This window comes from Monodon monoceros, unplaced genomic scaffold (assembly GCF_005190385.1).
Source record: "Monodon monoceros isolate NGI ecotype Baffin Bay Population unplaced genomic scaffold, NGI_Narwhal_1 Super_Scaffold_3, whole genome shotgun sequence".
NCBI classification, from domain to species: Eukaryota; Metazoa; Chordata; class Mammalia; order Artiodactyla; family Monodontidae; genus Monodon; species Monodon monoceros.
In genome coordinates this window covers 22020814-22048807 of record NW_021703780.1, presented here as the reverse complement: position 1 = coordinate 22048807, position 27994 = coordinate 22020814, and the positions used below count along the sequence as shown (strand labels likewise).

Sequence of the window (27994 nt, the reverse complement as noted above, 5' to 3'; positions counted from 1 at the left end):
AATAATTTTGCATAGATATCTGAAAAGTAAAACTCTTGTTAGCTAATGCTATCATTAGTAAATAGGGATATTGATTATTTGATGTTTCCAAAATAATTTTCTGAACATGGTAAAAGTTTTATTAAGTATTAGCTGAGTGAATACTGATTGAATTAATTTAATCAAGACATATTTGTGTATTTTTATTGAAATAATCTGCACCGTTGATTTCATTTGAATTTTATTCAGCATAAAATACTACAGTAAAATTGAAGTGTTATTAGGTTAAAAGTAAATATACCATCACGTTATTATCATGAAGGCTCTGGATCTAAAACCTAGTGTATTCCAGAAAAAGCAAAAGGCTAAATATGGATTTGATCAGTGTTCTTAATTAGTACTAGTGTCCAAGTAGACTAGATCAAAGCACATTATAGCCCTCATAGTCCCCTCCCACAAACCACACACACAGATGCTAATTTCACCACAAAATTTGGAGGAAGGGCAGTCTAGAGTGGACATGAATCTCCAGAGCAGGGAGGACGAGAGTAGGAGAAAACAGGAAAGATACTGTTTGCAAACGATACCCACAGGGCAATGATGGGTCACTTGCCACAGCCCAACATTAAGGCAGGAGATGCAGACAGTCTCTGGATGATAGAATCGCATAGGCCTTCTACCAATGAAGGGATGAGAGCAAGGATAGGCCAATTCTGGCTGGGCTTGAAACTTCTAAAACATTGAGGGGCCCTCTTTAAGAAAAAAAGAATATACAATGGTGAATAAAAAACTGCTGTGTCCTTCTAATGGACTTAAGCTTCAGTTAAATCCTCCTCTGGGTAGGGAAATCTCAAGAACTGCCCTTTCAGACTGAAATAATAATTTTGATTTTTTTTACTTCCTCATCCACAATTAAATCATCTCTTCATGATGTATAAATTACGTGCAGTTATTTACCAATTATTCTGAACTGGAAGTTCATCATCTATGTAATTGTATAAGTAGTAGTCCTGTTTAGTCTCTAAGTTTGGTGCACAGATAAGATTACATAAATGCAAAAGTTAGTATCTCTTGGAAACAACAGAATATTAGTTATTTTACTTTACTATATAGGCAATGACATTCAAAGTGCTCTCTTCATCTGTTACAGAATTCACTACATACTGACATATGATAAATTTATGGATATAATCCTAATAATAGGTTATATGTTTCTTGAGAAGTCAGATGCCCTGTCCTGATGCTGTGGTTTGCATTGATATCTTGTTTAATAATCACAACTTAAAAAGTTATTTCTACTACGTAAAGGAAATAAAATGAAGCACATAGAAATAACTTGTCAGAGGACATGCAGGTTGGTAGTGGTAGAGCTTGAGTGTGATTAATGCCACCTGACTGCAAAGTCTCTGCTCATCCTTTTCCAGTCCTGACCGTATCGTGTATGTTGGTTTACCAGGGTACCACACAGAGTGGACAGTGAATAAGTAACTGTCCCATATATTTAACATTTATAACTTATTGTGCTTCTAGATAAAGAAAATACTCATCATGGAAGCTGTTTCAAATACAGGTTAACCCTTTCTCTTGTGGCCAATTTCTTGAGAAAAAGAGATTTTTCTCTTTTGGTATTTTGAGTCTAGTCACCCTGAGGCAGGAGACAGATGGGCCCCCAGGGCAAACGGTTTGAGTTCGTTCCTTGTGGACGGATACTCCAGCCGGGAATAACAGGACAATTGAGAGAGGAGTCTGGGCCCTGCCCAGATAGACGATAAGAGTCCACATATTCCTCATTCTTGAAGTCAGGAGACCTCCCCGACTACACATGCAGATGGAGTCACCAGTGTCTTCCCATGGCCCCACTCTACCCCTTATACACATCTACCATGATGCCTGTAGTACTTCTGTGCATTTACTTCTTAAACATTTATCTTTTTTTAAGTGGTCTGTAACAGCGGTCCCCAACCCTTTTGGCATCAGGGACTGGTTCCGTGAAAGACAATTTTCCCATGGACAGGGGCCGGATGGGGTGCAGGAATGGTTCAGGCGGCAATGCGCATGATGGGGAGCGCCAGATGAAGCTTTGCTCTCTTGCCCACCGCTCACCTCCTGCTGTGCTGCCAATACCGGTCCGAGGCCCAAGGGTTGGGGACCCCTGGTCTATAAGACTTACACCAAGGGCCATGTGAACCACTGTCACTCTATGTCCTCATACAGCGACTTAGTAAATGCTGCATTAGATAACTATTAATAACATGGCCTAAGAAATTGATTAGATACATAGAAAAGGGTCCAGGTTGAATTCGGGGGGAGTGGGAGGGTCTGAGACCAGGAGATGGAGTGAAGGTGAGTGAATGGGACACAGACAGAAGTTGGAACTTATCCAATGACCATCCCCACCCCCCATAAACTACAAAGGCATATAAAATATATATATATATTTTTTCTTTTCTATAAATACATTTGGAAGGTGGCTCCCAAGCCACTCTAACCCATTAAGCCCTGTCCTTATTAATCTTTTCTAAATAAAAAGGACATTGCTGATGCCCAGTAATGTGGTGGGTAAACAGCTGTCTGGACTAGCCATTATCAGTCTAGTTCAAAATAAAGGCTCTTCCTGGGGCCAGAAAACAGGATTTTTAGAGGGCCCCAGTGGGCAGGAGGCAGGTCGCCAAGAATCAAACAAGGCAAAACAGACGTGCAGTAGTCATAATCATGCTAGTAAGAACTAATGCCTCAGCGAGGCATGTACAGGAATTGGAGGGGGAAGGACAGGTCTTCAAAACTTTTATGTCTGAGCACTCACTCCTGGTTTGAGAAACACAATAAAATGTCTGCCTGGGTAGTCATTATCAGGTAGATAGGACGCTGGGCTGGGCTAGGAGGTGGAAGGGGCCTCCCTGCCCCTCAAGAGTTCCTGACCAGTGAGGAGTCCTCCATGCTCTCTGAGGGGGTGGGGGATCCAAAGATCTTGGCAAGAAGCCCTCTGTTGGAGCGGGCCTGGTCCTGAGCGTTGGCCAGGCGAGCCCGTTCACGTCCTCCTGGCCGAGCTGCCTTCCGGGCCCTCAGCTCCTGTTCAGTAGGACGCTGGGCAAAGGCCCAGGAGACGTTCGGGCGGGTAGAGTCCCCATCAGCGGCAAGGAAACGCTGTCCGCGCTCCACGCTTCGAAGATAGAAGTCAGTCTCACGCTTGGCCTGGGCAACCTCAGCCCTCAGGCGCTGCCTGCGTACCTGGCGCTCAAAAGCAAGATGCTCGCTGAGGTGGGACCAGGTAAAACGGTGCAGGTACTGCGGAAGGGAAAACAAGAAAAGATCTGAGGAGGGCAGATCTGGGATGGAGAGGGGATGGGGGGGCCGGGGCCAACAAGAGGTGACAGGGGTGCGCCGGCTGGGGCTGGGAAGACGGAAGGCTGAGCGGTGCGGCAGACAAGCCGATCCCCTCACCCTGAGGTTCCACAGGTCATAACGGAAGGGGCTGCGCCTGCGGGAGCCCATGGGCGTGTTGTGAAGACTGGCCGCCACACGCTTGGCTACTCGCTTGTCCCGGAACTCCACCCAGCCCTCGGTGTAGTCCTTGCTGTACTTGGACCGCTTTTTTCCTCCCGCAGCGGAGGCTGCCGCTGCCTTCTTCTTGCGCCTCACGAACCCGTCTGCGAAGCAAAGACAGAGCAGTGGTCAAGGAGGCCAATACAGCACCCGCTCAACTGCACCTCCCATTCGCCGAATTCTCCAAACCTTCCTTCAGGCCAGAGTCCCACCTCAACGTCTTTGCCCGGAAGCGGATAACTGCGAAGTCCACCCTTTTCCCCTTGTCTAACTCAATCCTTTCCTCAAATGTTAACTCCTTTATCAGGTCTGCCCTAAACGCTCTCTTTAAAACCCGCACAGGCCCCCAACCCCAATTACAATTAGTGTCTGTCTGTATGCGAGCTGGGGACGGCCGATCATAAACCTTCTCTTGACCTGGGCCGCGATGACAAAGAGATACGTTCAGTTTTGTGGGAAAACCACTGAGATTTAAATTCAGGCTGTACCCATTTAACAAACTGGTAAATTCGGCTCAGGAAAGATGGGCGGGCGGAGCCGAAGTTAAAATCCAAAAATTAGCTATCCGAGAACTAAGGCTCAGCGAGGTATATACTGCGCTATCCACATCCCATCGCCGCCTCCTAAAGGCATGCGCGCTACCGATTTACCAAAGAAGCCGGACGCGGGTCCCCGGCTCCGTCAGCGCCTCGGACCAGGGCAAGCTGAGGCAACAGGATCTGCATTGCGTGCTCACTGCCAGCGAGCATCACCCTCCTACCCTCACCGCCAAGGCCTGAGCACTTACCTTCCGGCTGGAAAAAAACGCGCCCGACCTCGCCGTAGGCGCTGAGAAGGTTCCGTACGTGCAAAGGCCTAAAGCGGGGCGGTATGTGGCCCAGGTACACAATACCTGGCACTACCCGTTTCTTGCTGCCGCCAGCCGCCCCTTCGGATTCCTCCTGTTCCTCCTCTGCCTCTGATTTCTGATCACTCCCTTCCAGAGGTTCCAGCTCAGCGCCTCCCTTCTCGGATTCCTCTGCCTCCATGCTTGCGGGTAGGTAAAGCAGGGAAGCCGTAAAGCGCCGCGCCTCTGACGCACACCTTGTGCGACTGCCTGTGTCGAGGGGGCGGGGTCGGTCCGGGTGACGACAAAGGAAAGGACAAGATTGGGCGGTGCCCGCGAGTCTAGGCCTAGAGGAGAGAGCGGAAGTGGGTCCCGGGTCTGCCGGGAGATTCAAAGCGTGAGAGAACTTGAGCTGATGAGGCAGAACCGGAGAGGTAGAGCTCCAAGTATAACTTACCCTATAGCACTCCTCGGTGAGATGCAAAAGGTCGGGATGAAGCAGGCTCTTCCGGAAATTTTGGAGAACTATTTTGGGAGTGAGGGGAGGTTTCTTTGTGTTCTAGCGGTCAAAATAGCATTTTACCCAAGGGACTCGGGTGAGACTCAAGGTTGGGGGATGGCTCAACTTTTAAAGGTTACTTAAATTTCAATTTTTTAATTAAGTTTGAAATTTTAATTATTTTTCAAAATTTAACTTAGAGATTTGAATATTTTAAATTTAAGTTTTGAAAATGTAATTTAACTTTGCAAATATAAGTTTTGGAAATTTAGTTGAGATTTAATTTTTGAAAATTTCATCTGTGACCTTTTAATTTAGTTAAAAAAATTTTAGTTTAAAATATTAATTTAAAATTTGATTTTGTGAATAAAATGTCTAAAAAATTTTAATGTTTGACAATTATTTCTTTTAAAAGCTTATTTGGCGCCTGTTTTACATTTGTGTTGATGCATGGATTCGTATTTATACTTATGTTACAAATACCTATTGTCAAATGTATACGTGGCCCTGATTTAGGCGACTGCCTGTACCGCGAGCTTTATTCTCTCCAGGACTTGTTTTCACAGTGTTGGGGTCCAGGGTAGGCCACCCAAAAATATGCCTCAATGGCGTAGTCGTTATTTTGAATTAAAGGTACCGAAGAAATGGTCACCACAAGAGGACACTCTGACTCACCTTCTGTCTCGCTGAAGCAACCTTTGTTGACAGGCTCTTGGGCGTACCTGAGGATCGCTTGTGTGTTTATACACTCATTCCTACAAGATCTGAGCACAAATGACTGTTCACTGTTCAATTTTTCTATCGTGTTCAGGCCTGCAGTGTCAATGACAACCTTTCAAAAAGGGAGTCCTTCGAGCCGGATTCGAACCAGCGACCTAAGGATGACCGATGGTCAAACACCTACAGTCCTCCGCTCTACCAACTGAGCTATCGAAGGGCCTTTGAGAGAAAAGTCTTAGAATATTTTAAATAATCTTTACCTCAACCCTGTAGTTTTGTTTTGACTATAAGTTTATTTCAGAAGCAAACATGAAGGGTGCTAGAAATATTCTAAAACTGATATGGGTAGTGATTATAGGAGTATACTAAAAAATTAATGCCCTTGAACAATAAAGAGTTGTGCTTTAATTCATTATCCTGCGCCCTTCGATACATTACAGATAGGACCATCACCCTTGACACTCCTGCTGTCTCATCAGCTTAGCGCCTCCTCTCTCAATCAGAAGTGAGCCATAAATGAAAGGGTTTTCCTAAATGGGTTGAAGAGGGAGCTACTATCTTGAAGCGGAGTTACTGTCCAGTTTATTCTTTTGGACCGGAAGGAGTTCACTCACTTTATGTGTATGTTTGATTTGTTTCGGTCTACAATTTTCAAAATTTTTATCCTTCGAGCCGGATTCGAACCAGCGACCTGAGGATATCTAAGTGTTGTACCTACAGTCCTCCGCTCTACCAACTGAGCTATCGAAGGACCACTTATGGTTATTATTTTAGAATCCCAATCCTAATGTCTATCCAGATGGTTTCCGCTTTGATAATATTCATATTCACTTTTGAAAGTATAATCAAATTTAAGCAGTCTTTTAAGGCACTGAACGGGTTCTATGTCATGATCTGGGTAGTTGGTTTCCTGGGTTTAATAAACATGTAAAATCCATTGAGTTGTACATTTAAGACGTTAGGATATTGTTCTGTGTATATCTCAAAACAAAAACCCTACCGGTATCGCATGCCCTCCTCCCTAAGCATTATATACCTAGGGTGAATTCCCTGGATTACGCCCGATTTCCTGCTGTCTTCTCTAATTACTTTCTCCTTTTTCTCTCAAAAGTGTCTAGGTTGGCTCGATAAATGATATAATTACGTAAACACAGACATTTGGGTTGAAGAGGATCCCAAAGTTGTGAGCAGAGCAATATCTAGTGCATTTTGGTATCATTGTGATTCTCCTTTCTGAAAATCTAATGGGAAATCGTGTGTATTCATAGCTCTAATGATGAAATGTGTGGAGTGTGTGTGTGAATTTTCTTACTTGGACAAATAATTTGGGTGGTTCATATTATATTGCATAATTATTGTGGAGCAATTAAAGTGAAACAAAAACCCCTAAAAAATTTAAATGCAAATATATTCTTTTTTCAAAGAAAATCACCAAACATCGAGGTTCAACAGAGATTGCCTTACACTTGTGCCTAAAGCAGAAATAGACACAAATGGAGAATACACTAAATTATCTGGAGAGAAAAGGCTTTCTTTGGAAATATGCTTAAGGAAAAGATTAAGTGTATTTCTCTATAAAATATCTGTGCTTATTTCTACAAATTTATACAAAACTATTATTTCTACAAAATGATATTATTAAAAAGAATTCCAAAAAATTTTTTTCAAATGGCAATTGCCAATGCATTCTATTAGGGGTACTGAGAGGACGTAGTCCATATTGAACTCAGTAATTAAATCCCTTTCCATGACAAACCAAGAAAATATCATCTAGTAACTTTCAGTGTTCCTGACCTAATAGAGAATTAGCAGCGGGAGAAGAGAGACTGTAGGACGTGGAGTTTCTCTTTCATTTTCAAGTGTCCTCCTATCTGTGCCTTGAATACAAGGTGGAAAATAGCGGAGATGCCAACAAGTGTAAAATTTCAGCATGGTGCTGGATTCAGTTGCTGCTACAGAATTGTCGTCTCTTGGGATGCAGAAGTCTTCCTGGGATGATACTTAGCGGAACAGGAAGCTCTCCGAAAGGAAACAGAAAAGACAAGTCCACCTTTCCTCTTCCTCCTCCAACCTTGCATTCTCCCTCTAGCTTCCTTTTTGGCAAAGCCTAATATGGAGCCATGTAGTAGGTCAGCAGTGTGGTTTACCTCCTTTATCACAAGGCAGATTAAAGAAGGATGAGTGTCTTAGTCTGCCCTGGCTGATGTGACAAAATACCACAGACTAGGTGGCTTAAATAATAGAAATTTATTTTCTCACAGTTCTGGAGGCTGGAATGTCCAAGATCAAGATGACAGCCCTTTAATTCCCAGTGATAGCTCTCTTCCTGACTTGAGAGAACTCTCTGGTGTTTCCCATTATGAGAATAGTAATCCTGTGGGATCAGGACCCCACCCTAAGGACTGCATTAACCTTAATTACTTTCCAATTTTGAATACAGTCACATTTGGATTTTGGAAGAACACAGTGCAGTCCAGAACAGTGAGCTTAAAGTTGAGTCAGTAGTTTAACAACTGGGAAAACTTCCATGTGAATTTTAAGATATTATTTTTGATCTTCATTTTACCTCTGTGCAAGCTAAGCTGTTGAAATTTTAATACCTAATCCAATGTATTGGAAACTAGAACTCCCAGCTCATGGTTGAAAGCCCCCAGTTGCTCCCAGTTCACAGTCAGTCATCCCAAAGCTTAATCCATGGATCTGAGCTATGGAATTAGTCCACTTTCTTTCACTCCAGTTCCACACTTGCACCCCTAATAGAATCATGGAAAATAAATGGAGAAAAAAATGAGTGGAGGCCAAATTGACTTCTGTAGCTGGGTAAATTCTGTCCAAGGAGAAGTGAGGAGAGAATACCCAGACGGTGGAGAGAATCAAGGCAAGGCTGACCTTGAGCCAAGTTTTGAGATGAATGGTGGGTTTCTACACACCCACTTAGAACATCTGAGTTTTGAACTCTTTTGTCTCAAATGGAGGGGGTGCAGGAAGGTGGAGAATTTCTTCCCACAGAAAGTTATTCACTTTTTTTGTCAGCCCTGACTGCAATGAAAAAGAAAAGAGAAGAGCAAGCATTAAGGGCATTAAAAGGGTCCTGGAAAGGCCTGTGCAGCGTGCCTGCACAGCATAGGGACATAGAGTCACTTTCTTAAGTAAAATGTTTCATCTCCATTTCATCACTTTGTCCCAATTTCATTGAGACTAGAAAATAACATTAAACCAAAAAGAAAAAATGTTTCTAATGATGGAATTTCAGACAAAGAACCAGTTGACGGGAAGGGTCTTCACATGGCTTTCCTGCAAGTGATGGGTCTCCGGCAATGCTCAAGAGTTCTCCTCTGAAGAACTAGCTCTGTGAAGTACCGAGCACCTAAGCACAGTACCTGGTACCTAGTACTCCACAGGCCCAGAAGAAAAAGAGGCAACTACTACTTTCGGTTTTTTGCAAGGAATCCAGGTCTAAGCATGCAGCCATGATTATATTCACTTCTATCAGTGTTTACCTTAGAAAAATAACTTGTACACCCTTGATCGAAATCTGGATTACGAAGCCAGAATGAAGGGAGAAAATAACTGGGACACACACCCCCTCGTGACCTTGTGTCCACCGACGGTGATTTTTATCTATAAAAAAAGCCAGATGGAAAGCAGATTAGGGGACATTTGTAGGAACTCTGCAGAATCTGTTTCTGGTACTAGCAGAATCAATTGGTGGAAAATTTAGGAGTGCGGGGATTGGCAGGAACTATTGGGATGGCCAAAAGCCTAGTCTCATTGCCTGAGAAACTTGATTTGCCCTCCTGGATGTACCTACAATTTCCTTCCGGTCCCCGGTTTCCGTAGATATGATTCCAGTGTTAAACTCTTGCCCAATTTCGAAGACAGGTGTTTCTATGGATTCCACGTCCTGGTCCACCTGCACCCTGCAGTCTTCTCTCAACAGGATCCAGTACCGTAGAACAGATTATAGGTGGCGCCCCAGGGGCTGTTTGATAACCCGTACTTTGTCCTATTGTCTAACTCCAACTAGATACCAAGGTGGCCACGAGTTCTGAATTACATTCGGATATTAAAGTATGGGAGGCAGGGGAGTCTAATAGGGAGGGGAATTAGCTCAAGTGGTAGAGCGCTCGCTTAGCATGCGAGAGGTAGCGGGATCGATGCCCGCATTCTCCAGCTTTATGTTCCGCCTACTCTTTGGCCTTTATTTCCATGCTTCTGTAAATAAACACCTTGCTACAATGTTACCACATAAGGGCCCAATTCCTAATTGATGGCCTCTCCCTTCTCTCCAGTGACAGGATAGGGAAGGTTGGATTCTTTGAGATTTCTCTCGCCTTTCGAAGATTTGAATATTGGTCTCTGCCAGGTGGATTTACAAGTCTACACTTCAATTATTTATGCATTCATATTACATTTTTATTCTCAGAATCTATTTCCCACATGTATGACCTATTGAGGGCCACCTCAAGTTCTTACAACTGGAACAAATAATTTCTATTTCTTAATGAAATTTTGAAGAGCCAAAAATATGTAGGTATGTTTGAGGTTTGGTTTTTTTACATTCACTCGTCCTCTTTTGGAGTCATCTAGCTGTTTCTACGGGGGTGGTGGGGCCACTACTGCCAATTGATACTGGAATATTGCAGAATATGGCCCAATTATGGGAGGGAAATTGCAGTGGAGAACTTGTTTGGGTTGGAATCTATGGTGCGTTGATGAGACGCTCAGTCCAGGACTATCTAATAAAATTTGCAACCAAGGCCCATGTTATCTTTGAAAATTGGACAATTTTTCTTGTTTACTCTTTTGCCCTCGAGTCGCTTTCAAAGAGCAAGGGAGCTACCAGTTTAGACCAAAGTGGGTAGAAAATTCTATCAATTTTCCCCTTGTCTATTATTTTTAATTCTAAATTTTTTCTCTTCTGCAGTGGTTCTCAAACCTTGCAACACATTAAAATCACCTGGGAGCTTTTAAAACTACCAATGCCTGGGTCCCACCTTCAAAGTGCCGGAACTAAAGGCGCTTTGTAAAATAGTCCCAGGTGATACTGACATCCACCCACTTTTCTGCGCCAGGGTTGAGAATCACTTTTACATAATTAAACGGAGAAGTGGGAGTAGTGCCCCAGGGTCTGTGGGCGACTGTCAGTAGTTGAGCGTCCACCTGGGAAAAAAACAAACAAAACCTTCGGAGAGACTCAGGACTCTAATACCACGAGAGGGCGCCCGTGCCCAACCAGTTACTAACCTTTGGTCAGCTATGTTCCTAGCAGGCCGCCCCTCCCCTAGTCTTGGGATGCCGGGTAGGGTGGCGGAGACTTGTCACTGGATCCTTTGCTTAGGGGGCCCACCTCTGATCCGCTTGTCTGGGGCTCGGGACTTTTTTGCGGCACGGGCCCTTTATGAACTATGAGCCTGAAGTTTGATCGCGTATTAGTAATTATTACGGAGAATAATAATTAAACAAATTAGATTCGTTGCACACTGAGATTACTCTTAAAAAGATGCACAGCAAGGATATATATAGCTGAGATAAACCTTTTTAAGGGTGAGGGTGAAAAAAGCAGACGCAAAACGTGAACTCCTTCGAGCCGGATTCGAACCAGCGACCTAAGGATGCCTGGTTAGGAATATACTCACTACAGTCCTCCGCTCTACCAACTGAGCTATCGAAGGAACCACAGTAACTGTTTCCCCCGCAGAGCATGCCATCTCTGCACGAGGTTGGAGAGTCATTGGTGCTTATTTTACTCACCAGTGCTGTTGATTAGGTCTGCTCTAGTGGCCTCCACGTTTTTTTTGTAACCCAGCACTCCTTCACAGGACCACTGCCCTGGACCAAGGAGAAAACGCTAGCACCCACTGGTTTGCAAGAAGAAAATAAAATAATGAGGTATGAGGAACTGACAAAAATTTAGCAATGAGTGTCTTTTACTGTGATGAATGAATTTAAAGAACCAATCTTAGATAGAATTTGAAGTACTTTAATCTGCAATTTTAACAGATAATTAACAGAAGGAGGAGGAGGAAGGAAACAAGCACAGGGTTAAACTCTTCAAAACCATACTAAGACGTTCTTAATTGACATTAAGTCCCTGTAGATAAACCGGACAATTCTAAACTCAGAAAAAACCTGTCGATGGGAAGCTAAAATATTTTTAAAATTATCTTAACAAGGTAGAAAGTAATGTCATTCAAACACTAATTTTACAAAGTGTGAGTCTACTCTAATTTTCTGTGACAGTCTGAAGCTCAGAATGGCTATTACTCTCATGTAAGTGAAATCCACATGAGGTGGCAACAGATATCAGGAATCTTTGTTCTTCACGTTCCACTAAAAATCATTACATTGTCATACAGTGGAGCCATACACATAGGACAAACGATGCCCCTTGTGAAAGTGGAACATTGAGACGAGTCTTCACTCCTCTATGGCTCAAGATTTTTTTTTTTTTCTGAATTGGAATTAAAAGCAAGTTGCTAATCACTTAATTTAGCCATTTAGCTCAAGTCTTCATGAAACATCTGTTTTGAGGGGGCTAGTCTGAATAAATTAAATATAAAATTTTATCTCCTCTCCAACCCCAATTGACTGAATAAGTTATCCTAATTTATAAATGTATTTAGTACTATCCATTTTGTAAAAGTACGCTTTTACAAAAAGGATCCATTCCTTCCTTTTCTCCCACTCCACATTATAGAAGATTCAGACAGAGAGAAAGCTAGACAGGCCTTAAGGAGCCTTGAGAAAAGAACAAGCAGATTTGAGGGATTCTGAGGAGTGTGTGTGTATGTGAATAACTTGAATTCTCGTAGGTCAAGAATCACGTCTGGTTCTTCCATATATATCTAGCCTTCTTTTCCATATATTTACACAATAAAATATAACTGTGAAAATATAAGAAGCAGGAAAGTTTTGGTGTTCCTTTCTTTTTCGCCTTCCTCAGTATTCTTAGAGGCAGGTGGGAGATGAATTTCGAATCCCACCACAATAGGGAAGAACAAATATGACTCTATACTGGATATGTTTCTTTTTCTTTAACCTTTGCATTCTATTAGTTTTGCTATAAATTAATCACTAGAGGGACGTTGCCTAAGGCTTAAAGTATACATAATGGCCCGTCTCAAGGAACCCTGCCTCCCATGCCTGAGGGGTTAAGCTAAAAATACCTTTGCTTAGCTCCCAGGGAAACATCCTGACCTAGCCTCCCTGTGAATGGCTGCAGGAGAGAAGAAATTAACATATCCCCTCTCGAGTCTGGCCAGAACCAGGAAATATTTGCAACAACTTATCGCCTTTTTTACTTTATCTCCTCACCTCCCCCTCTGTTTTCCATAAAAGAAACTAGCATCCAAAGTCAGGCAAGATGGTTCTTGAGCACGTTTGTCTTCCATCTTCTCGGTCCGCCGGCCTTGCCCCAGTACTGCAACAGGGAAGAGCAAAATCTGACTGCAATGTTGGATCTGTTTCTTTTACTTTGACCTTTGCTTTCCATTGCTTTTGTTCGGTCTATAGCTGTAGGCATACATAATGGCCTGCCTCCGGGAACCCTGCCCCTCTGCCTGAATGTTAAATTAAAGTGCCTTTGTTCAGCCCACAGGGAAACACCCTGACCCTGCCCACCTGTGAATGGCTGCAGAAAAGCAGAAATTAACGCATCCCCTCCCCGAGGATGGCCCAAACCAGGAGGTCTTTTGCAAGACTTAAGGCCTTTTTACTTTACTTCCTCATCCCCTCCCTCTCTCTCTGTTCTATAAAAGAAACTAGCGTCCAGCCCCTGATAAGATGGTACTCCGGGACGCTAGATCACCATGTTATCTGACGCCTGGCTTTCCGAATAAAGTCACTATTCCGTGCCCCCAAAACTTGTCTCTCAATTTATTGACCTGTCATGCGGCAAGCAGTGCGAACTTGAACTCGGTAACGTATACACAACAGTGACCTTTAATATTCACAAACATGTATTGAGCACTGACTATTCCAGGCACCATGCTAAGTGCTGGGAACACACAGAGGCAAATAAGATAAACTCTGTCCCCAAAAGGTGTCAAATTGAAAAGCTCAAACAGTAAGTTTGAGTCAATCATGGAGGTAAAGATTTTCAGCTTTGAAGGCTCTGACTCAAAACGCTTGGTAGTTAAGTTAGTGGGACCTCTCTTGTTGGTAGTTTAGACCATACTATATAATAAAAGTGTATTCTGCTGATGTAAACATTTATCTTTTAGAAAAAGTCCTAGGACTCTGAACTCTGGAATCCAGCTGATTATGAAAATATGTTCTGGCATACATATATTTTCCTCTTTATTTCATGTTCAAAAAATAATACTGGCTTGTTTCTGGAATGCCTGAGATATTGTCACCTTGGGCTGCTGGCGCAGATAATACTCTTGTGTAGAATACTTCCTTTTCCCTTTACCTATGACCCCAGCTTTCCAAGTCTGCTCTGGAACAGGATTAAGGCCCTGACTTCTGTCTCTTGTTTACTCTTCTCAACTACCAAGACTTCCTGAAGCACACCTGACTATACAATTTGCTGTTGATAACCTTCTCTGAACAGACCTGTGTATTCACAAAATTGTAGTTGTGTCTGCCTTTGCTTTTCTTCCAGAGACTGTCCTCCCAAGTTCAGACCTAACTGTAGGCTAACATGTTCTTGTAGGCAGCCTCCAAATTACTGACCTCTGGCTTTTCTTTCATATCTGGCTCAGGCCAGTATCAGTCAAGCTCTAGTTAGGAATAGAGAGTCTGTGGACTCTTTCAGATTATCTGTCCTAAGGAAAAGCCACTAAGTTTATTTTTTAGTTAATTTGATAAGATTTATTAAACAATGTTATCTATATAAAAGATTAAGTATCCTAAAGGCAATGCAACTAAGTTATTCTTTCAACAAATATGTGAGAGGTTACTGTGTGTCAAATTCCTGAATTCCAAAACGTCATAGTGTGATTTGCTTTTTTTGTCCCCCCTACTGTAGACTGAATATTGTCCCCCCCAAATTTATATGTTGAAACCTTAACACCCACCCCCCAGTGTGGCAGTATTTGGAATAAGGAAGTAATTAAGGTTGGATTGGTGTTCTTAAAAGAAGAGACATCTGGAAGCTCACTCCCTCTTTCTTCCACTGAGGATGTGGCAAGAATGCAGCCCTCTACAAGCCAAGAAGAGAGCTCTCACCAGAAATTGAATCAGTTAGTGCCTTAATCATGGATCCCTCAGCCTCTAGAACTGCAAGAAAATAAAAATTTTTCAGTTTAAGCCACCCAGTCTGTGGTATTTTGTTCTGGTAGCCCAAGCAGACTAAGACACCAGCCCCCAACCTGTGCCCTTTTTAACCACCTTTAATCAAGGACTCCTTTGCAGTTGAAGTGTTATGTCTAAGGAGTTAGGTTAGCTTGTGCTCAGGACCAAGCTCAGGATGGCCTTAGCCTTGGAGATGTTGGCACAGGCCTTGAGTTCAGAAATGCAATTTTTAAGTATGTCAACTCAATTTTAACAATATAGCCAAAGGGCCATAAGAATGGGAAAAAGCAGTCTGTTCCAAGCAACTCAAAAAATGTTTATAAACAAGAAATCCATTAAGTTAATTGACAACAGGACATGTGGCTTATTAACACCAGCAATACTTGTTCCTCTGTCTAGGACATCCCTTTATAGTTTTCATCATACCAGGAAACCGAAACATTAAGTTAATGCTGCTGGGTGATCAAGAGTTCAGGCTTTACAATAAGACTTAGGGCTTAATACCCACAACATGGAGTCTGTAAATCTTCAATGATTGTTCTCTCTAGTAAGTAGAATATTCATATGAGTCAGATACAGGGCCTCTGTTCCCTTGATTTTACTGGATAAACGTTGGTAATTTCTTAACTCCGTTTCTGTCACCATCACCTATTTTTTAAAACAGTCACTCCGAGCACCTTCATTTCCTAATGCTAGACAGTTAAGATACAACTGAGAATTTAATTTTCACTTGAGTCAGTTACATTCACCCAGTAAGTAAATGATAGCCTTCTTGAAAGCACGGCCCATGTTATATGCATGTTTTCATGTTAAGTATCCAACAGGGAAAAGGCGCTTAATAAAAATACGTTCATCAATTAATTTGAAAGATGTCTTGAGACCTGGAAAACAGTCAAGGCTCAGTGTACTCTTCTAGGAAAGTTGTTTCTTGTCCATCCATTTTAAGTTGACTCATGATTCTCGGTTTCATCGTGTATATACTGACAATACTTCCAAACTGTAGGGAGTCTACCTAGTTTAAAACATGTGATTCCATGTGCCCAGCCATAGGTGCTATTCATCTAAATAGGTAAAATATGGAATAGTTTTAAAACGGAATATAACATCACGTGGAGCAAGGGATATATTAACAATATTCAGGTTCCTGAGTAAAGAAAAAAGGAAGGTTTGGATGGGGGAGGATGGAGAGTGGTAAATTGTCCTGTCTCCAGCATGCTCAGAAGTGGGCATTCTTTCAATACAATATTGATAGTTCTGGGGCTCTTGGTCTCAATGGGTGTAGACAGCATTACCAGGTTTTCAAAGCGACATAAATATTTTTAACATCTAACTCGTTTTGCTCTGATTATACACTAGGCAACCTTTCGTATGAATTTTGCCTTCCCAAATTTGAGGGCCAATAAAAACACACTGGGCCACTTAGTTTTTTTTCTTAGTATAAATTTATAAAGCTGGTATTCTGATTTTAAGTTATTCTTGACTATCCTTCACACTCCCATTCAAGAGAGAATGGCAGAAATGCAATTTGGACTATAAAAACCAGGCTTAAGTCTTTAGATTTTATTTTGCAGGCAGTTGCAACCTGTTGTGGGTTGGTTGGTTCTTTTACTTGCCGAAGGAAGGGAAGAAAGTTTGGAAACAGCACTATCTAAAAGGAGGTCCATTGTGCTGTTTAGGTGTAGTTGATCAGGAGCTGAAAGGGTGTATGAGGTAGTGGTAATAGAAAATCTGTCTCCTGTTATTACATAATGACACTTGCTTGGGCCAGAAAGTTGTCACCATTCTCAAAACTCTCCATGGACATTGCTGCTTCTGAGCCTCTGCCCATCAAACTGTTTCGTTTGGATCGTCTCCACCTTCATACTACGTTTTCCAACATCCCTGCATCCTAAACCCTTTTCGGTGGGGACAGTGCTTCAGAATCATCCCAGGAGCCTAAATGCCCTACCAGAGACCATGTTATCTCTAGTTACCCAAACAAAAGCTCTAATAAGCCAGAGAAGTGCGTTGCCGCCAGGGGGCGATGAGGCTTAACGCTGCAGGAGTCAGAGCTGGCCGGAATAGTTCAACAGAGCCAGTAAACCACAACTGGTCACCGGGATTCCGCAATTCAATACTTTCTAAAATTTCTCGTTTGACAACGGTGAGGCACTTTGTTTTGGAGATTAGAGGGAGGTGCAGAAATGTAGCTGCGAGCAAAAGGTACAGAGATTATTCGCCCAACGTGGGGCTCGAACCCACGACCCTGAGATTAAGAGTCTCATGCTCTACCGACTGAGCTAGCCGGGCACTCCACACGCAAACTTCCTTCAGTGAATTAAGAGACTATAAAATTCTTCCTGGACTGACAGGGATTAATAGGATTCTAGATTTTTTGACTGTTTTTGTTATATAAGATGACGTGAAACGCAAAGAATGTAAGCATTGTCTGAAATTATTGGCATGCATTCCATTCACTTTCACGACATCTTCCCTCTTCGCCTCATTCTCACCAACATGTCTTGATAGACCACAAAATCCTTCCGGAATCCAAGAGTCGGAATCGCTGAACGCTCTAAGGGTGAGCCCAGCTCTGGCATTCCCAGAGCTCCAGGCCTGGTTGCCAATGTGGCTCCAAGCTCAGTCCCAAAGGTCAGGTCCTCGAACCAAAACACTGCACTGGGCCTTCTCCGTAACCCACTGAGACATTCCTCTCCTGTTTCTATCATCTGTCAACTCTGGCCCCTCTTGCCACGCTGTGTAAATGTAGTCCTAAAGGAATTCCCTGCGGTTTTCTCCCTCCTTTTCAGGCCGCTTGTTCTTGTTCATTTGTTGTCCTTCTCCACAATCAGGGCTTGCACACACAAAAAAGGGAGGCGGGAAGGGGTGTTGCAATTGCGTTTTAATATAAAATATTTGACAACCACTGGAATATAGGATCCAGTGATTTTTGTGTATTTTGTTTACCACAGACTGCAAAAGCTCATTGATTATAATAGATGCTAAACAAATATCTGTTTAAAGAATGTACCAACAGTACGCTCCGGGAAAAGAGAAAAAGTGCCCCTTCTCAATAATGAAGCAGAGCCCCTATTCCTGAATGATGGAAGAATACGCAACGAGGAAAGCCGAAATAACTTGTACAAAGGTTTCCAGCACCCCAACTCTATAGGTCAATATTTGATTTTTCCATTTGAACCCATTTCTTTGATATGATGAATGAATGATGGGTGACATTGAATTGAGATATGACCATCGTCTTCCTATACTATTTTTTAAATTTTAAAAATATAATGTTTATTACCTGGATTTTTAAAAATTAACTTTTATTGGAGTATAGTTGCTTTACAATGTTGTTTCCTATACATTTCATATGACCACAACCGTGGAGTCGAACTTCTAGAATAACCAGAAACCTTGGCCTTTGCAAGAGTCAATTTAGAGCTGATACAAAACTGAGTAAGAGCCAAAACTGAAAAGTACTTGTCTCTCTTAACTAGAAGAGTTATCTAGTTACTTATTTGAATCAAGTGCATATACAGCCTACATATTTCTACATGAAAATATAGCAGTTTAATTTAACAGCAGATGTACCAATTTCTTTTGAGTGAGTTTAATAAAACATTCAATAGCGGGTGTAGGCCGCAAAACCTGGGCTCGTCCGGGATTTGAACCCGGGACCTCTCGCACCCTAAGCGAGAATCATACCCCTAGACCAACGAGCCACCTGCAGAAATGGTTTTTCTAAACAGATTAAATATTTACTTCTCCTAAATATTTACTCCGTTTTTCTTTCCTACTTGGATATATAACATTTTTTTCCGTCTCTGTTTCTCTTTGTTTCTGTCTCCCTGCTACCCTCCCTTCCTAGTTTTAAAACCAGATCGACTTGGCTCAGAAGTTCCCTGGATTTCCCCGCAACCGAATCCTTCGAAGATTGGTCTGTATAAAGCCTTATTTCTCAGAGATCGCTGATCCACCCTTTGTAAGAAACAACGGTGGCGTTTATTTAAAATAAAGAAACCTGTAGTCTTCCTCAAATCTACTGAGTCAAAGTCCCTGGGGGTGAGGCCCAATAAGCTGCATTTTTGACAAGCTCCCTAACTCCTCTTGGCTTGATCTCAGTATTTTCCACGGAAAATAGTGAAAATTCACTCAACGGGATATAAAGTTCTGAGGTCGTGAATGAATAAAGAAAATTCGTTGTACAAGGAACAAGGGGATACATAATTAGTGTTCAGAAAGTCGGTTTTGGTGGGAAATGAGACTGATTCAAGAGGCGTAACATCGAGAAGTGGACGAAACACAGGGTCTGCTGGTGTTGGTTAACGTGGACCAACTGGTTGGTGACAGACGGCAAAGTAGATTCTGGAAAAGGGCTTAGTCCTTTCTTACCTAAAAAAATCAAAGTAACAAGAAAACACTTTTCCCAATATGGGAGTCCTCCCTTCATGTGAGGGATGATCTAACCGAATAGAAATCCTCAACTGAGCAATCGGATATCATGAACACTGCCTTTTTACACTTGCCCCGCATCTCAGTATGTTTTCAGACTATTTCGAGGGCAGTGTTTGGCCACTAAACAAACTGGTGACAGTTTTTCCTTCTAATGAACTTAATAACTCCTAAGGTGTCTTGCTGCTTTTCTGCTTCTCTTGGACAAAATTTTGAGCAATCTGTCTTGCTCAAAGACGTGTGCTCTGGACTCCCTAGGTTGGTTTGGACTTGTGGCAAAATGTCTTTTGTGGAGATACCACAGGTTGTCTCGTAGGACAGTCGTTGGACAGTTTGGCTGGAAAGTAATCAAAACTATTTCACGGTTAAATCACAGTGGTGGTTAAAAGGTGACTCTGGCCCGTACGGGGATCGAACCCGCGACCTTGGCGTTATTAGCACCACGCTCTAACCAACTGAGCTAACCGGCCGCACACTCTCCCGCTTTTTTGGAAGCCTTTACAAGAAACTTTTCTCGTTCTTGATGTTTTGATAATAGGAACAGTATTGTGTATCTGAGCTGCTGGATTCGCCTACACCAAACAAGGCTTCGTCCGTTTCCCAACATTTGTCCTACTTTTCAGTACCATGACTCAGCAACAATACCTCCTCCTCCCCTTTGAGTGTTTTCAGGCCAGTTACCACAGCTAGCCGTTCACTAATGGATCCTGGGCAAGTTTCCAAGTTGCTCCTCTTCGGCCATCTGTCCATTGGGTGTGCTTTTCTGCGTTTTCAATTTCATTCATTACAGATATCCTAAAAAACTTCAAAGGTATCTTGTTTCCCTCTCTACGTATACAGTTCTATACGCCGTGGCTAAAAGAGTACCGAGAAAATTAGAGGAGGATACAAAGTAAGCATTGATGTTTTTAAAGGGCAATTTCTGATTCTGTAGGTAAAAGGACCTGGAGATGCCGGGGATCGAACCCGGGGCCTCATACATGCGAAGCATGCGCTCTACCACTGAGCTACATCCCCAACCTGCAGAAAAAGTGTTTGTAGCACTTCCCAATTCTTTGAATCTGAATTTTTTTCCCCCTCTGCAACTCTAAGATTTTCTGAACGCTTAAATTAAATTCTCCTTTGCTTATTCAGCAAAATCTTGAAATGGTTAATGGGGCAACGTTCATGGGCATTTCGAGTGGAGAAAGCCTTCCAGTCATTGGACCCTTGTCAAGCACTTAACTTAGAGACGGAACGAAACCTGACGAGAAAAAAGAGAGTGGGACTCTCCTTTAAAAGCTTCTTTCCTTTTTTCTTTTTCCTTTTTTTCCCCTCTCCAAAGACAGCTGAGACCCACCACGAAATCAAATCGCTCCCTCAGTCCCTAGACCTATATTCAGGTATCCAAAGAGCGGCCGAAAGGTGATTTAATTATCCCTTAAAAGCATCAGCATTGGATTGGCTTCCTTTTGAAAGTGTTTGGGCCCAAATGTAGAATATTTGACTTGTTTCTCTGGGAAGCCTAGGAACTAAAGGCCAACCTGCAGTTTTTGACTGCACTGAATTCTATATGGTACTATAGAATATGTCTCTATATGCTACATAGAGATATAGTGTTTATATACATATAGTATATATCTAAACTAGAGTGAGCGAGAAAGATACAATTTGGGGAGACATTATAATTAATGTAATATGGTTTTATCGCGGCCTTAAAGACCTTCACTGTGGCTGAGTTTCTATGCCAAGCATTTTCTGAATAGCCAGCTCTGAACCGGAATCACAGGCGAAATGCCTAAAATCGTTCTTCTGAATGTATGCATAAATTGACTATAGTTGATGTGGAAGGCGTTTTTTTTTTTTTCCTTGTGTGAGCCCGGATAGCTCAGTTGGCAGAGCATCAGACTTTTAATCTGAGGGTCCAGGGTTCAAGTCCCTGTTTGGGCGTTGTCATTTTCTTTTCCTATTCCTGTATATTCATCTCTAAAGAATAGTAACAGAAAGGAAGGTAAACTCAAATCACAAGCCGATTTCCCTAAAGAAAAAAAGAGGGGACCCTGAGCATGGCATAGTTATCACAACCTAGGACCTTTTCAGAAAATAGAAGGGCCTTTTAGCCGGAAGCCACAGCACAAAACATTTCATCTAGAGCTCGAGTAAAAGTTTCATTAACAATGGTAACAAATTATCAAAGGCCAAACTCTTTCTTGAAAAGCAACCAATGTGCAGAACTGCTCACTCTTCTCTACATTGGTGTGCTCCTCTCAGAGCTCAGCTCTGGGGATGCCCAGGTAAACTGGATAGAGGAGGTGGTGCCATACTCAGAATTCATGGCCTAGGGGCAGTGCTTTCCAAACATTTTTGGCCATGACCAGTCTGTAGTTTAGTTTACATCTGGACCCATACACACATGTGTAACAGGAACAAAAGTTGCCTGAATTACCACTTACCACATGCATTGCATTCTATTTCAGATTCCATGTTATTCTCAAAAATGCTGGGTGATACCCATGCTTAAATTCATTTTATATCTCCCTCATTGAGAAACACTGGGCTGTAGGGTGGTCATAAAGATGAAACGTAACATACAGTACAGAACAATGGGTACTGTGCTTGTTGCCGAGTCCAAGCTCAGACCGCTAGCAGAATCACAGGCCAATAAATTGAGAAACGAGTTGCTGGGGCAAGGAATAGCGACATTATTCAGAAAGCCAGCAGAAGGAGAAGATGGTGGACTAGTGTCCCAAAGGACCATCTCCCTGAGTTAGAAATCAGGCTTCTTTTACACTAAAAGGGGAGGGAGCAAAGTCCTGGTTCTAGGATGCGTTAATTTCTTCCTTCCTGCAGCCATTCACAGGTGGGTCTGGTCAGGAGGTTTCCTGTGAGCTAAACAAAGGTATTTTAGCTTAACGCTCATTACATGGGAGGAAGGGTTCCCAGAGATGAGCCGTAATGTATAAGCTAAGCTTATAGGCAACATCCCTTTAGTGACTAACTTGTAGCAAAAGCAATAGAATACAAAGGTTAAAGTAAATTATTCTTCCCCATTACATGCTGAGTAACCTGCCTATACCACCTTTTCCTCTAAATCCAAGTTCACTCTTCTAGAGGACCCAAAGCCTCAAGTCACCTGAGCACAGGGGCACCAACACCATCTCTGCCCTGCTAGGAACTACTAAAGCAGCATAACTTGGCAGCCCTTGATTGAGACCTCGTTTGGTAACTCCCCAAAGCAGAAATTTCATCCCAATGGATCCAGCAGATAACAGACAAATAAGATTTTACTTTGCTATTAAAAATTATCAAACAAGTTATAAAACCTCTAGAAAAGAATAACAGAACACTCCTGTCATTTGCCTTGTTGGCATGGTAGGCAGCATATGAGCCTCATAATGTGAGAGCCTCGAGGCCAATCCTCAGAGAGTGTAGCATTTTGCAGCAAGAAAATACTGCAGAAGAAGTAGCCCAATGTGATCATCATTATTATTGCTGTTAAGAGTCACACAAGAAATCTTTTCTTTCAGCGTTTGTCACCTTGTAACTTTGAGAAGGCCACACACCTGTAGATGAAAGATTTTTCTGTCTGTAAGGAAGCCCATTTGGGCTGTGACCCCACAAGGTTTTTTATCGTTTTGTTTTTTACAATGCTCCGAGCTTTTTGAAAAGAAAAGAAACTTCCTCGAACTTTAATTAAACTTTCCTCTTTCTCACAACATTTTAAAAATGTTTCTCACAACATTTTTAAAATAAGCGGTGAGGGGGGGTGATCACAAAATTGAATAATTCCAGATGATTCCGACCTGGTCTCAGAGAGTGTGCCAAGCAGTAAGATCATAAATGTTGAGCTGCTACACTTCTTGAGAAGATGAAGGACTTACCGATATGTCAGTATGTATACTTAACTGAGAGTCAAAAGATTCTACTCGCAGCCTTTGGGGGAGGTTTGATATAGAAAGAGAAGACAATCATTTGAGCTTTTACATTTTGCAGCTTGGATCTTAGTGGGCTGAAACACCAGCCTTCCTGAGCTAACTGTTATCTGTGCGCCAACAACAACTTATTGTTATCTGTGTGCAACCTGGATGCGATTGGCTGACTGACAGACTTGCCAAGAATGTTACTCCAATTCCAGGAGTCAAGCAGCTTATATAGTAGGTAGTTACAAAATGGCACTGGATTAAATTAACAGATAAATTATATCTCCATCCTACACTATTCTCTCGATCTCTAAACCTGTCCCCATTAGCCTGGATATCTTCAAATACTTAAAATCAATGAGTTCTGGGTAGGGGATTAAGAGGTGCAAACTACTACGTATAAAATAAATAAGCTACAAGGATATATTGTACAGCACAGGGAATATAACCAATGTTTTATAATAACTATAAATGAAGTATCATCTTTAAAAATTATGAATCACTATGTTGTACACCTGAAACTTATATACTATTGTAAGTCAACTATACCTCAATTTAAAAACAAATTAAAAAAAAACTCAACTAATTCTAATAATTTCCTTTCCAGTCAAAACCTGCATCCTCCATTCAAGAAGCCTAGGTACCTTGAGGTAGTGCCTAGAGGGAAAAGCTACTAGAAGATTCCATGGGTCATTTACCCTTTTATTAGGCAGGTGACTTTAGTTAGATAAACCTTCAGATTCCCAAGCTACACTGTCAACCACACTTCTTTTCTACTGTTTATTAAAATATATATATATTTAAAAAAAACAGAAAAAGCATACAAATAACTAATTAGGTATCAACGGTTCTGTGGAGGTTCTTTGGAGCTTCTGGTCTGTTAAGGTAAACTGGCCTCACTCTTTTTCACTTTTGAAATCTCACGTACCCTCCACCCAACTCATCTAGTCTTGGAAGACTTTGTTTAAAAAACAAAACTCAGCTAGTGAAAACAACTCTTTGTTAGGAGATAATTCATCATGGATGGCTCACATTTCTGCATGTATTGCTAGTGGGGCACTGACTGTCCTTTGTTCTGGATTATGTTTTCAAGGATGCTTATACAGCAAACACCGTTGGAAGACAGAGATAATGTTTCTCTCCAGAGCAACAGGCAGGCATGTTTACTGCTCATTATTAAAGAATTGGGATCCCCAGGTTTAGGGTTTCCGTCCTGTAACACAATCCACTGAATGTACAGATGTCATGTGTTGCCCTCCGGAAATTGGAGGCGGGGAATCAGAGAAAATATGCTGATAATCTGGTTATTGCTATTCCTGGAATAATAAACTGTGCATTGTCTCTGACCCAGGAGTCTCGTGAGTTGAACCAGCATCCATGAAACTGTGTGTGGCAGGCTAACTTAACAAGCTGAGCTCGCAAGTTGGGTAAATTTCAGAACTTTCACGTTTCTTTACAGTCATCAGTCTCTCGCCTCTCCTCTTCTCTCTCGTATATTCCTTATCTCAGTTAGTTTTACAACTGTCCACATAAATGCCAAAGCTAGGAATTAGGGTCCCTTCTCAGACTCCTTTCCCTCCCTTACCTCACTCTTTCATATCCAATCCCTAACTAAGTCTACCTTTTAAATACTTAAGAGGGAGGATGCAGGGAATTTTGTGAAAAATTTTCCATTTCGGCTCCCAACCTACCACCCAAATTCAAGTTCTCGCCATCTCGTGTGAGGAGTATGGCAATTGTCTTATAACTATCTTTTTTAGCAAGGGAGGCATGTGTTCTGCCTCATCCTCCTGAAAGTCCTTTTTTAGGCCTGAATAAAGCAGTATACTTTACAGGCGGGAAACCTCCACTTCCAATATCCTCCTTCTAATTCAACCATACAAAAGCCAAGGACACAGGGGTTTTTGTAAAATGCAAATCTGATCTGGCTTTTCCCCAGGGCTAAAACTTTCAAGATCAGCAGGATAAAATCTGAACTCCTTTGTAAGAGAAAGACCTTTCTGAACTGCTTTGCCTCTGGTGTTATTTCTCCCCACAACCTACTTCTTTGTTCTTATGCTTCATCTTACCTCAACTTAACCTGTGGCTGCAGGGTTGTGGAAGGATATGGGCACTTTCTAGGTCTTCTTATCAAAGGTCATGCCTAGAGCTAAATCCTTTGGGCAAAGCAGCCTTTGAGTCTTTCCTTGCAAGGATGGATGGTTTAGAAACGATGGAGTCAAACTTTGGAGCTGTTCACTTTTGCTTTTTTCTACTCTTCCTTCAGATGGGAGAGCTTTTTCTCCGCCTCCGGGAGCTGAGTATCATCACTCTCTGGTGAAAGCAAGGCCCTTGGGCCTGCCTTGTAGTCTTGGCACATAATCGAAGCTCTAAAAATATTTGCTGGCTAAATCAAGGAATTAATCCTTAAAAACATGTCATCCTCTCTTTCTCTTCGAGTTGCCAACCCCCCACTCCCTACAACCACCAAATTCACATTTTCCTTTCCTTTATACCTCAGCAGGAGTGTGCAGACAGCACTCTTTTAGAACTCATATATAAATAACTGAATATATATATATGTATGTATATATATAAACAGAATGTTATATATATGTAACCTATATATAACATATATTTAGTTATATATGTTATGTTATTAACTGAAATTAATATAGTTAATAATGCTGCATTACATCTTTGAAAGTTGCTAAGAAAGTAAATCTTAAAAGGTGTCATAAGAAAAATAAATTTTTGTAACTATGTAAGGTGATGGATGTTAACTAGATTTATTGTAGTGATCATTTCACAATGTATACAAACATCGAATCATTATGTTGTACATCTGAAACGAATACAATATTATATGTCAGTTATACCTCAATAAAAAATAATTTAAAAAAAAGAAGTAATGGGTTGAACTCGATTTATCTTTGTGCTCTTTCAAGATTTCATTTGATTAACTTCATCATGGTCACCTAAAAGAAATTTGAACAGATGCGAGAAAAGTTATAATAAAATTACTAATATCTACATGTTAAGAGGGGACTTTGTGCCGGGCACCGTGTTAAGCACTTTTGGAGGTTTTCTTAACTTGGCGACTGGTGAACTTGGATAGGAAAAAGAAATGACATCTTTAATATCTCTAACCTCTAACTGAAATTTAACATGTCCTTCACGGATGAATGTTGGCAACAAACTACAGTCAGAAGATAAGTACCTGCGGCTTTGTCACTAAGAAAAGTTACATTTTCATACCCCATATTTGAGATATGAAGTATGTTACAAATATCTCATACTTAACTGTTTCGAAGTTACAGCAGTTATAAGACGGGTCTTGATGTTTAATATTTAATATATTAATGAAGAAGCACACGTGTTACTATACTGCAAATTATTTTAATTGTTTGATAACTGTTTCTGTAGTATAATTGGTTTTCTTTGTTATCCTATTTTAATGCTTTTTAAAATATAATTTGAGAAGGGCTCCATTGGCTTCGTCACGAAGCCAGAGGGCTCCCAGGCACCGAAAAGGTTAAGAAGCCCCGCGCCCGCAGCGACCGCCGGGTGCTGGCAATGACCTTGGCCCAGACTTCACTGAAGGGGACTCGGGGTTGGAGACCGGGACCGGAAGCCCGAGCAAGGTCTGCGAAGGGTCTGAGGAGCAACCCAGGGAAAGAACTTCATGGTCCCAGCCTCCAGCCGGGCCGGCGCGAGGCGACTCCTAGCAGCACGGACTTCGGGGAGAGCTAGAAGGGCTCGGAAGTGTGTCCCGGCGCCGTGCGGCCGCAGGGGCGGGGCGTCGGGGTGCGCGTCTGGCCACGTCTGCTGACAGTTCAAGTACGGCGTTTGTAGGTCATTTGCATGACCCCGGGTGGAAGCTATCGCAGGGTCTGCAAGGGTATGACGTACATTTCCCAAGGAGCACAGTGACCACTGTTGAGACTAGAACGAAGAGGAGACAAGGGCAGATACGAAAAATGTTTCCCTCCCTCTTCTTTCCAACTCTTAGGGGACCAATGCCTCAATTCCGATGGTCAGAAATTTGATTACTGAAAACTCTGGATCACTCAGGCTGTTTCATGTCAGACACCCAAATTCTCAGAGTATTAATAAATCAGGAATGTTAATTTATGAATTTACAAATAGAATGTAAATGCCAAATGGATCAGAAGAGTGGGCAAGAGAGATTTAAAGGCTAATTTATAATTTCCTAATTTGTTCTTGTCCACTTCATAAGTATTTGTCTAAAAAATTATCCTTGTACAGAAATAATATCCCTTCTAGCTTTATATTGCTAGAGATACACTAAAATTCTAAATTCCATATGACCACTTTTCCCCTGGAATTCATTTTCCTTGCATTACTAATCTTCTTCATTGGAAATTACAACTGTTTAGCTAGTAGAATATTATTACTTACATTTGACTGTTTCCTAGTGGTATCTTGGGAAATTCCTTAATTTACTCAGAAACACCATATATATTTTTGGATGGATTACCTTTGAGGTTATACCAATGATCTTTTTAACAATGAGGAGCTTTCTTGGCCTTGGAGTTCTAGACATGGGTCTTAATCTGAATTTTACTCTCACTGTATGACCTCAGGGCAAATTATTTAATCTCTGTCTCAGTTTCACTAAATATAAAAATGGGAACAGTAATATGATTCAATTCATAGGGTCATGGAAATAAAATCATGCATGTATTATAAATCACTAAGCAGAACAGTGTTTGGCAAACAAATAAGCACTTAATGAGAAATACCTTATTATTTTAAAAAGCCCAATATTACTTATTTGGTTACACATTTAAACTTTTTTTGATTCAAGAATACTTTATGGAACACCTACTATGCACAATATTCTCTTAACAT

The 27994-nt window shown here is 41.7% G+C and overlaps 1 protein-coding gene and 9 non-coding genes across 10 annotated transcripts; 2 read left to right on the top strand and 8 right to left on the bottom strand.

Annotated features, from left to right (window-relative positions):
• Positions 1 to 228: 228 nt before the first annotated feature.
• Positions 229 to 4567, bottom strand: ABT1 (activator of basal transcription 1). Its single transcript, XM_029242778.1, has 3 exons — positions 4310 to 4567; positions 3421 to 3626; positions 229 to 3264 (listed from the first exon to the last, which is right to left on the bottom strand). Exons 1-3 carry the CDS (start codon positions 4548 to 4550, stop codon positions 2884 to 2886), a joined length of 828 nt encoding a protein of 275 aa, XP_029098611.1. The 5' UTR covers positions 4551 to 4567; the 3' UTR covers positions 229 to 2883.
• A 1127-nt stretch (positions 4568 to 5694) lies between these two features.
• Positions 5695 to 5784, bottom strand: TRNAY-GUA. Its single transcript is given in 2 exon segments — positions 5695 to 5730; positions 5748 to 5784. It is a non-coding gene; the product is annotated as a tRNA-Tyr (tRNA).
• Positions 5785 to 6230: 446 nt separating this feature from the next.
• Positions 6231 to 6318, bottom strand: TRNAY-GUA. The gene is given in 2 exon segments: positions 6231 to 6266; positions 6282 to 6318. It is a non-coding gene; the product is annotated as a tRNA-Tyr (tRNA).
• A 3349-nt stretch (positions 6319 to 9667) lies between these two features.
• On the top strand, positions 9668 to 9740 carry TRNAA-AGC. Its single transcript has one exon. It is a non-coding gene; the product is annotated as a tRNA-Ala (tRNA).
• Positions 9741 to 11148: 1408 nt separating this feature from the next.
• TRNAY-GUA lies at positions 11149 to 11242 on the bottom strand. Its single transcript has 2 exons — positions 11206 to 11242; positions 11149 to 11184 (listed from the first exon to the last, which is right to left on the bottom strand). It is a non-coding gene; the product is annotated as a tRNA-Tyr (tRNA).
• Positions 11243 to 17023: 5781 nt separating this feature from the next.
• On the bottom strand, positions 17024 to 17096 carry TRNAK-CUU. Its single transcript has one exon. It is a non-coding gene; the product is annotated as a tRNA-Lys (tRNA).
• A 1343-nt stretch (positions 17097 to 18439) lies between these two features.
• On the bottom strand, positions 18440 to 18511 carry TRNAP-AGG. Its single transcript has one exon. It is a non-coding gene; the product is annotated as a tRNA-Pro (tRNA).
• A 1126-nt stretch (positions 18512 to 19637) lies between these two features.
• TRNAI-AAU lies at positions 19638 to 19711 on the bottom strand. Its single transcript has one exon. It is a non-coding gene; the product is annotated as a tRNA-Ile (tRNA).
• A 475-nt stretch (positions 19712 to 20186) lies between these two features.
• TRNAA-CGC lies at positions 20187 to 20258 on the bottom strand. The gene has a single exon. It is a non-coding gene; the product is annotated as a tRNA-Ala (tRNA).
• Positions 20259 to 21097: 839 nt separating this feature from the next.
• Positions 21098 to 21170, top strand: TRNAK-UUU. Its single transcript has one exon. It is a non-coding gene; the product is annotated as a tRNA-Lys (tRNA).
• The last annotated feature ends 6824 nt before the right edge of the window (positions 21171 to 27994 follow it).